This window comes from Drosophila guanche, unplaced genomic scaffold, assembly GCF_900245975.1.
Source record: "Drosophila guanche unplaced genomic scaffold, DGUA_6, whole genome shotgun sequence".
In the NCBI taxonomy this organism is placed as follows: domain Eukaryota; kingdom Metazoa; phylum Arthropoda; class Insecta; order Diptera; family Drosophilidae; genus Drosophila; species Drosophila guanche.
In genome coordinates, this window is record NW_022995746.1 from 5935587 (window position 1) to 5944813 (window position 9227).

Sequence of the window (9227 nt, forward strand, 5' to 3'; positions counted from 1 at the left end):
AACGAACGGATGGGAGAGAGATCGGTTGTCCGAAATCGTATTTAAGCCGCGTCTCATTTCAAGTCAAGCTCACTTTGGATCGCGCGCCGGCCATCGTATTCGTCTCTCTCTCTCTCGAGGTCAGTGTTTGTCAAAGAGAGAGCGCAAAAAGAAACATTGCCATAATAAAGCTTCGTGTGGAGTGAAACAAAATACAAAACAGAAATACATAATCCCCAAATCTCTTTACAGTTTGTGTCGCGTGTGTCCCGTTTCTCCCAAAATGTTGAGGATATTCCTCTGTGTGTTTGTCGTGCAATTCGCATTGCTAATCAATGCAACCGGGTGAGTACTGTTATGCAGAGAGACAAATATAAATAAATATGTACATATAATTAGTACAATCCACCGCTTATCAGTACAGCCAATGAAGGTTACAGTCAGGTGCCATCTGAGCTTCCACAAAAGTAAATAAAATATACACCCAGCACACTGGCCACGTCCACTATCCCACGGACTATGTTTCAAATGTCACTTTTGGTGCCCGTTCCCTTGAAACCGGTTAAAAAAAACACACACACACACATCGCCTTGCAGCTTCTTCATTTGGGGCGAGGTGTTTTTACGCTTCACTGATTAGTGGAACACGCGTCTGCCCAGAGGGGGAAGCACAGCAGGGAAAAACACAGAGAACCTTTTTGTTTATAATAAACACAGTTTTTAGGAGTGTGGATTGCGGGATTTTTCGTTGGGTGTCATAAAAAATACCCTGTAGTTTATATGCCTAACGGGTGTATTTGTTCTGTGGAAAATGACAGTGTACAACTTTTAAGTAAAGTACAAAAAATTTACCTTTATTTACGAGGCATTTGCATGGTTGTTGCATTTGGAAATACAATTATTTTATTTGTTTTCCATTATCACCATTTATTAGAATCAATCATAGAGAATCAGCATCATTAATTGGCAAAATCTATTCGTACATGGAATGGCAATTAAGAATTCGTAATCCGGCACACAGATTATTCATTTGCAAAAAAATTATTTTTAATTGAATTAAACAAAACTTATTGTGTTTATTGGCAGCCTCTATTCGGTGGTGGGGCCTGGCACCATTCGCTCCAACTTCAAGTACAATGTGGCCGTGTCCGTGCACCAGGCGGACGGGCCCAGCCAGCTGAGAATCAGCCTCAATGGACCCTCGTACAATGAGACAAAGGAGATTGAGGTGCTGCCGATGTCCACGCAGAATGTGGAATTCGATGTGCCGAAGCTGGCCAGCGGGGACTACAATCTGACGGCTGTCGGTGTGTCGGGCATCGTCTTCGAGAACTCCACCAAGCTGAACATGGCCGACGATAAGCCCTCGACCTTCATACAAACCGATAAGGCCACCTACAAGCCCGCCGATCTGGTGCAGTTCCGAGTACTCATCCTCGACGAGCAAACCAGACCCGCCAAGATCGACAAACCCATCACGATTGCCGTCACAGATGGTGCACAGAATCGCATTAAGCAGCTGACGGACATCAAGCTGACGAAGGGCGTGTACTCCGGTGAGTTGCAGCTGTCCGAGCAGCCAGTGCTGGGCACCTGGCAGATCGCAGTGAGTGTCGATGGCGATGGCAGCGAAACGAAGACCTTCGAGGTGGACAAGTATGTGCTGCCCAAGTTCGAGGTGATTGTCGAAGCACCCAAAGATGTCGCCGTGCAGGACAAGGTGATAAAAGCCACCATCAGAGCCAAGTACACCTACGGCAAGCCGGTCAAGGGCAAGGCCACCGTCTCCATCGAGCCCAATTATTCGCACTATCTGAACCGCGATGTGGGCACACAGGAGAAGACAATCGATGTGGATGGCAAAGGGCATGTGGAGTTCAGCATCGAAGGCAACCAGTATCGTGGCGGTTACTCTCCGCCTTTGAAAATTCTGGCCATTGTCACCGAGGAGCTGACGGGCAACAAGCAGAATGCCACAACGATTGTCAATCTGCACAGTCAACGCTACAGGATCGAGGGTGTCGACACTGCGCCCACGTATGAGCCCGGCAAGCCGTTTCTCTTTCAGATTGTAGTCAAGAATGTGGATGGTTCCCCAGTGCGCGACTCCGAGAAGAAGGTCAAAGTGAGCTTCGTGGCCGGACATCAATTTTCCGATCGTGGCAATCAGCGGGAGTTCACTTTCGAATCAACGCTGAACGAGCATGGCATGGCCGCCTTCAATGTGACGCTGCCCGAAATGGAAATGAGTTATGTGAGCATCAATGCCGTCTTCGGAGACTCCTCATCCTTTGTGGGCAGCATCTCCAAGTCACTGCCCGCCTTCGAGTCGAACGAACCACTCAAAATTGAGCTGAAAACAAAGACGTGAGTTTTACTTTTACAAACAAATTCGGAGCTAACTCTTCTGTACTTCTGCAGTCCAAAACTAGGCGAAAGTGTGTCCTTTGAGGTCAAGTCGAATGTGGCTATACCCTACTTTGTCTACACCATTGTGGCCAGGGGCAACATTGTGGACACCGACTACGTGGATGTGCCAAAGGGCCGCAAGACTCACACGGTGAAGTTTACACCCACATTTGCAATGGTTCCTCGGGCTATTATTTATGTCCACTACATCTACGACAATGAGCTGCGCTTTGAGGAGAAACAAGTTAGCTTTGAGAAGGATTTCAGTAACTCGGTATGGAGTGCCCCTTCCGTTTGTAGCTTCATTTATTGTTCAACTTTTGCTTTATTAGATTGAAATATCTGCGCCGCTGGATGCCAAGCCTAGCGAAGAGGTGACGCTGCGTGTCAAGACAGATGGCGATTCATTTGTGGGTCTGCTGGGCGTGGACCAAAGTGTGTTGCTGCTCAAGTCCGGCAATGATTTGAATCGCGATGAGATCTTCAACAGTCTCAACAATTACCGAACATCGACACCCTGGCAGCGCGGCTATGGACGTTATCCGGGCGAGACCTCAGGACTGGTGACCCTAACCAATGCCAACTATCCCTACAATACGGGTAAGCCTCGGGGGGGATATATTCCATTTAGAGTTCGGTCAGCGTTTCGATCACAGGAGCAAAACTTAAGCCGCATTCTCATCAGATTATCCCGACTATATAAACGATCAGCCGGAAGAAGGAATTCAGTCCGATTCGCTCATAGCTGACCAGCGGCCCTTGGCCATTGGTCCCGCCATTTACAATCGTCAGCCAGTGATTGGCGGCCCAACAGAACCCATGCCAATACGTCAGAACTTTGCCGAGGTCTGGACATATGAAAGCAGTAGGTGGGTGCCGGCACGTCCTAGTAGCAACCACAGACACGTTAACGCACCTCTAATGCACAGCTCTCTATGCTTTCTGCCAAACACAAATCTAAGTCGCTCTAAGGCACCAATACTAATATTTGCACATTGTGCAAAACGATTTTGCAAGCACACTGGAGAGTGCCCAAAAGTAATCGCAAATGATCCAAATTTTAGCGCCTGTAACCGCTCATCATAATGATTTATTTATGACGGACAATATCGAATACGATGAGGCAGTAGAGGACGATATTGATACCGTTGATGGGCCAATCGAAATGAAGCCAACAGACAGCGTGCGCACAAATTTTGCCGATCTCTGGATATGGCACTCCACCGGCAACGGGAGGTGGGTCCTACGGTTTAACTACAAAATTCGTGCATGAAAGCAAACCCACTCCGAATGCGCTCCTAAATCAACAGAAAAGTAGATTTAAATCTAACTCTAAACTTTAACCAAATACTAATGATGTTTATGTATATATATATATATATATATATATATATATCCCCGATGCAGATGATATTCTAGTACCTTTCTTTGTGCTCAATTCACCAATGCCTGTTGCATTTTCGATTGCGTCGGCAAGTGGAATGGGCGCCCCTGGTGCAGCATCAGCATCAGCTTCAGGTCCAGCTCCAGCTCCAGCCATTCCACAGATTCGTAAAGAGTTTCCGGAGAATTGGATATTTTACAATCAAGAAAAGTAACCAACAAGAATGACTTTTAAACCCTACTTTAGACCTCCAACCGTTGTGCGCTTTTTTGTCTGTTTGTTTTTTTTTTTTCTTTTTGGGTGTCCATAGGCTTAACTCTTAATTGCTTTAAACACTTTTCTATACTTTCTTTAACATAATAACTTGCTGGAACTGTTGCTCCTGTCCCTCTCTTGAATTTCTATGCCAGTCAGACGCTGGTTCACCAGAGTTCCCCTGCAGCGCTTTCCAGGCATGGGCTTCGGTTTAATGAACACAAATCTCTTGGCAATGAGGCCATCTGCAGCTGGGATTCCAATGCCAATACCACCAACAATCTCAGCCCCAGCTCCAGTGCCCCAAATACGCAAAGAGTTTCCGGAAAATTGGATCTTTTATAATGCTGAAAAGTATGAGCATGTTTTTCGCTTCGTTTTTTGTGTGCCTTTTGTGCTGCTTGACTAACCAACAAAATACCAGAGATATGGCAAACCATAAATCACCAAGAATGCATCATGGCAGGTCGCTTTCATTAGGTTTCAACTCCTCCTGCCTGCATAAAAATGTAACAATATTTTATTCCCAGTTCTGAGCCGCTGGCCTTGGCCCGAAGTTTATTACTTAAGATCGGATGTATTGGAAAATCGTGGCATGTTTGCAGAGCCCATTGAAGCACGCGCCTATGGTGCTTCGATATCCAGATCTGAATTTGATGCACCACAAGCAGCACCAGCACAAATACGCCAAGACTTTCCTGACACTTGGATATTTCTAAACACTCACGAGTAAATTTATTGTGCACTTTAATGGCGATTGTTAATTGTGGGACCACTCATCGGAGCATAATAATTGGCACACAAATGCATATTTGAGGAATTAAATGACACATTTCTCAGCTAAATCCAGCGAACTTTTGCAGCTGGAAGCTGCATCATTCAATATCCTTTTCCCAGATCGGTTCAATGATAAAGTTTATTACTCAATGTCTGATGGACTCGGTAAACTGTTCGTCGAAACCTGCGACACTTTTGTGCAAGACAGAAAAACATTCCACAGAATTTTCCCCTTGTTTTCCACTAACCAATTTCCCGCTTATTGTTTTGTTTTCTGCATGTTTTTCTGCATTCTTCAAGCGGTGATTAGAAAATATTTAAAAATTCATTTTAATCATTTTGTGGCTCGTGGCTTTAATGTTTTTGTGTTGTGGGTTGTTTGAGGCTTTAGAAATGATTCAAAATTAATTTTGTTAATCTCCCAAACAGCACGGATGCCGATGGCTTTACACTGGTAAAGAAGATACCGGATACCATTACCTCATGGGTGGTCACGGGCTTCTCACTGAACCCCAGCTCGGGCATTGCGCTGACCAAGAGCCCTAGTAAAATTCGCGTGTTCCAGCCTTTCTTTGTGTCCACCAATTTGCCGTATTCCGTGAAGAGGGGTAAGTAGAAGCTCTCTAAGAAAAGCAAACTCAACCTCAAGCCATAATCGTTCTGCTGCAGGCGAAGTCATAGCCATACCTGTGATCATATTCAACTACTTGGACAAGACACTCGATGCGGAGGTCGTCATGGACAATGCGGACAAGGAGTACGAGTTCACGGAGGCCACCAACGAGGTGGAGGAGAAGGCCAGCGATGAGGTGCGACGCATGAAACGTGTCACAATACCCGCCAACAGCGGCAAGAGCGTCTCCTTTATGATACGACCCAAGACCGTGGGTTCAACGACCCTAAAGATTTCCGCCACTTCACCCATTGCCGGCGACACCATCCACCAGAAGCTGAAGGTAGAGCCCGAGGGTGTCACGCAGTTTGTCAATCGAGCGGTTTTCATCAACCTAAAGGACCAACCGGAGCTGTCGGAGTCACTCGAGGTGCAAATACCCACGGAGGCTGTGCGTGATTCAGAGTTCATAGAGTTCTCGGTGGTGGGAGATCTGCTGGGTCCCACGCTCCAAAATCTGGACAATCTGGTGCGCATGCCCTACGGCTGCGGTGAGCAGAATATGGTGAACTTTGTGCCCAACATTTTGGTGCTGAGCTACCTGGAGGTGACCAACCGCAAGATGCCCAGCGTTGAGGCGAAGGCCAAGAAGTTCCTGGAGATTGGCTACCAGCGGGAGCTGACCTACAAGCATGACGATGGCTCCTACAGTGCCTTTGGCAAGTCCGATCCCTCGGGCAGCACTTGGCTCACGGCTTATGTGATGCGCTCCTTCCATCAGGCGGCAAAGTACACCCAAGTGGATCCCAAAGTGATGACTGCAGGACTCGATTTTCTTGTCTCCAAGCAGAAGGACACCGGCGAGTTCCCGGAGGTGGGCAAACTTTTTGACAATGCCAATCAGAACGAGCTGGCGCTGACTGCCTTTGTGCTGTTGGCCTTCTTCGAGAATCAGGAACTCATTCCCAAATACCAGAGTGCCATTGACAAGGGTGTGCGCTATGTGGCTGAGGAGGTGGACAAGACAGAGGATCAATATGCGCTGGCCATTGCTGCGGTGGCCCTGCAGCTGGCCAAACATCCGCAGGCCGAGAAGGTGCTGGCCAAGCTGGAGGGCGAGGCCAGGCAGGAGAATGATCGCAAGTGGTGGTCCAAGGGCACATCAACGGTAATCAACATTTGGCGTCCGCGCAGCAACGATGTGGAGATCACCTCGTATGTGCTGCTCGCTCTGCTCGAGCAGGGTGCGGCAGAGTCGAGTCTGCCCATTGTCAAGTGGCTGATTGGACAGCGGAACAGCAACGGTGGCTTTGCCTCCACCCAGGACACAGTTGTCGGCCTGCAGGCGCTCACGAAATTCGCTCAGAAGACCGGCTCCGGCACCGGCACCATGGACATTGACTTTGTGCCCTCGAATGGCACCAAGTCCACCATCAAAGTGGAACCTGCCAACTCCCTGGTGCTGCAGACTCACGTGCTGCCGAAGACCACGCGCAAAGTGGATTTCACGGCCAAGGGCACTGGCTCGGCCATGGTGCAGCTTTCGTATCGCTACAATCTGGCCGAGAAGGACAAGAAGCCCAGCTTCAAGGTCACTCCCACGGTGAAGGACACGGCCTCCAACCAACTGCTCGTGGTGGACATTTGCGCCGAGTACATACCGCTCGAGGAGAGCGACAAGGACAAGGACTCGAATATGGCTGTCATGGAGATTGCACTGCCCTCCGGCTATGTGGGCGACGCTGAGAGTCTCAGCAAAATCGAGTCTGTCGATCGTGTGAAGCGCGTGGAAACCAAGAACTCCGACTCCACGGTTATTGTGTACTTTGACAGCCTGACGCCCGGCGATGTCAAGTGCCTGCCCGTGGAGGCAACCAAGGCGCACGCGGTGGCCAAACAGAAGCCCGCGGCTGTGTCCCTCTACGACTATTACGACACGGAACGCCGCGCCACCGAATACTATCAGGTGAAGTCCTCCCTGTGCGACATTTGCGAGGGCAGCGACTGTGGCAGCGGTTGCAAGAAGGAGTGAAGTAAATACTAACAAATAAAATCAGAATAAATAAAAAGAAATAAATAAAGTGTATGAAAATGTATTCTGATTGTTTTATTTACTCAGGAGATCGCTTTGCACGCTCGGCATCGATGAGTCTGTGGGGAAAAGGTCAGAATTATAATGGATTGAATTATGGTATTCAACGTTAAACCAAAGACAGAACAATACAAATGAAATTGCATGAGAAGCAAAAGCTTTTTCAGTTTTCGTTTCAAGCCTTAACGGTACGGTCGCGAGGTGCTTGCACTTCAATTCTGTTTTATGCTATCCTTCGCCCCTGAAATGAAATGCTACTCGACTTCGTCGATGCATTGGTCAGCGCTGATGTCTTTGGCGCGGCACAGTGGGCACTCAGCCGAAAATAAGTGGCAATAGTCGAAAAATGTTATGAGCGCTTTGGATATAAATAATGTACGCATATAATATAGGGAATTCCAGAGCTTTAAAATATAAAAGTGTGGAAACATTGATTGAATGTAGCAAGCTAAAATTGCCCACTGTGTAACGGGGCTGAGACGTCAGAATCGAAACTTCTGCCTGCGCTTGTCGTTTCGTCAATGCCTTCAACATGGCAGACGGTTGTCGGACAGAGACGAAGCATAAGCGAAGAGAGAATCGAAAGCCCGTGAGCTCCCCTCAATCACATAACGGCTTAAAGTGAAACTATTTATGCATTTGGGAATCTATCACTATCCCTTTCTAGCACTTGCATAAGTGCTACACAGCGCTCGCTCATTCAATTTCTTTGTATTATTTGGTCTTTGGTTAAACTTACTTCTGCACATCGTCCACCAGCAACTGCACATCAAATGTTTCCTTTTTGACTGTGTTGTGAAATTCTTCCAACACTCTGGGATGCACCATTATGTCCACATCGTTCTTGCCCATACGCCATAAATTATACTTGAATAAGAGATACAATAAAAATATAATTAAATGCAAAATAAATATAAAAAATAGTTAAGTAAATTGACTCACCATCTCGGGATCAGATAGCAGAAATTCAATCACTTGAAAGTGACTTTTGGTATTGACTCCCACTCGAAAGACTTTATAATTTGTATAGGAAACAATTGCCGATTTGGTGGTTTGCTCTGCCACAGGAACGGGCACTGGGAAGGCCATGGCTTGGGCAACATCAAAAACCAGCAATGCAATCAAGAGCAACATTCTGTGTGAACTGACACCAAGTGGGACTCAATGGGAATGCTTTATGGGAGCAATACTATTATTCGCATTCCCCTCAGCAGATGGCAAAGCTGTTGCTTTTGTTCCTTGATTAAAAAGGTGCTTCGGATCGTTTAGCTGGAAAGAAAGTGTTTCGGCATATGTATTCCGGGTTCCGACACTATCAAATGTGCTGCCAGGGCTGCGCAGCACAAAACTATCGTCGAAGCGTGAGAGTATCGGTGGAAAAGAGTTGATAAAATATAAAATAAATTCAAAATTTTGCTACTTCTGTGTGCTGAGACTTCAGCATTCGCTCTGGGACTATATTTGGAAACTGACTTGGCTGCCTACTGAGTCGGTTTACAGTAAACTCACCAAAACTATCGTACTATCGAATATAATAAAAAAAAACTCTGCATCTGGGGCAGCACGAGGCATATTTGGGTCCCAAGAGCTGTGTCCAAGCATCGTTGTCGGTCTCCTGCATTCATTTGCTGTGTCATGCACAAGCAATGTACATTGTTTTACGTTTTTTTGTTTTGATAATGGTTTAGTAGCTGCCATCTGATTGAGGAGCTTCCTCT

The 9227-nt window shown here is 46.9% G+C and overlaps 2 protein-coding genes across 6 annotated transcripts; one reads left to right on the forward strand and one right to left on the reverse strand.

The window, feature by feature from the left end:
• The first annotated feature begins 77 nt into the window (after positions 1 to 77).
• Positions 78 to 7513, forward strand: LOC117582419 (CD109 antigen). 5 transcript variants are annotated; one of them, XM_034270123.1, is made up of 8 exons: positions 78 to 119; positions 232 to 324; positions 1066 to 2346; positions 2401 to 2662; positions 2721 to 2988; positions 3074 to 3257; positions 5234 to 5412; positions 5474 to 7513. In XM_034270123.1, exons 2-8 carry the CDS (start codon positions 263 to 265, stop codon positions 7447 to 7449), a joined length of 4212 nt encoding a protein of 1403 aa, XP_034126014.1. In that variant the 5' UTR covers positions 78 to 119; positions 232 to 262; the 3' UTR covers positions 7450 to 7513. The 5 variants fall into 5 exon arrangements, with proteins under 5 accessions (XP_034126014.1, XP_034126015.1, XP_034126013.1 ...); XM_034270124.1 differs by lacking the exon at positions 3074 to 3257 and adding an exon at positions 3453 to 3624; XM_034270122.1 differs by lacking the exon at positions 3074 to 3257 and adding an exon at positions 3796 to 3982.
• On the reverse strand, positions 7495 to 8972 carry LOC117582426. The gene is made up of 3 exons (XM_034270131.1): positions 8452 to 8972; positions 8249 to 8376; positions 7495 to 7568 (listed from the first exon to the last, which is right to left on the reverse strand). The coding sequence occupies exons 1-3, from the start codon at positions 8641 to 8643 to the stop codon at positions 7529 to 7531; spliced, it is 360 nt and encodes a 119-aa protein (XP_034126022.1). The 5' UTR covers positions 8644 to 8972; the 3' UTR covers positions 7495 to 7528.
• Positions 8973 to 9227: the final 255 nt, after the last annotated feature.

Excerpts from the sequence above, each read along its gene's own strand:
- LOC117582426 (XM_034270131.1), bottom strand. The coding sequence starts at position 8,643 with ATGTTGCTCTTGATTGCATTGCTGGTTTTTGATGTTGCCCAAGCCATG. Across the intron at positions 8,377-8,451 it reads TGCTATCTGATCCCGAGATG|TATAATTTATGGCGTATGGG; the intron begins GTGAGTCAATTT and ends CTCTTATTCAAG. Across the intron at positions 7,569-8,248 it reads CTGGTGGACGATGTGCAGAA|ACTCATCGATGCCGAGCGTG; the intron begins GTAAGTTTAACC and ends TTTTCCCCACAG.
- LOC117582419 (XM_034270120.1), top strand. The coding sequence starts at position 263 with ATGTTGAGGATATTCCTCTGTGTGTTTGTCGTGCAATTCGCATTGCTA. Across the intron at positions 325-1,065 it reads TTGCTAATCAATGCAACCGG|CCTCTATTCGGTGGTGGGGC; the intron begins GTGAGTACTGTT and ends GTTTATTGGCAG. Across the intron at positions 2,663-2,720 it reads AGAAGGATTTCAGTAACTCG|ATTGAAATATCTGCGCCGCT; the intron begins GTATGGAGTGCC and ends TTGCTTTATTAG.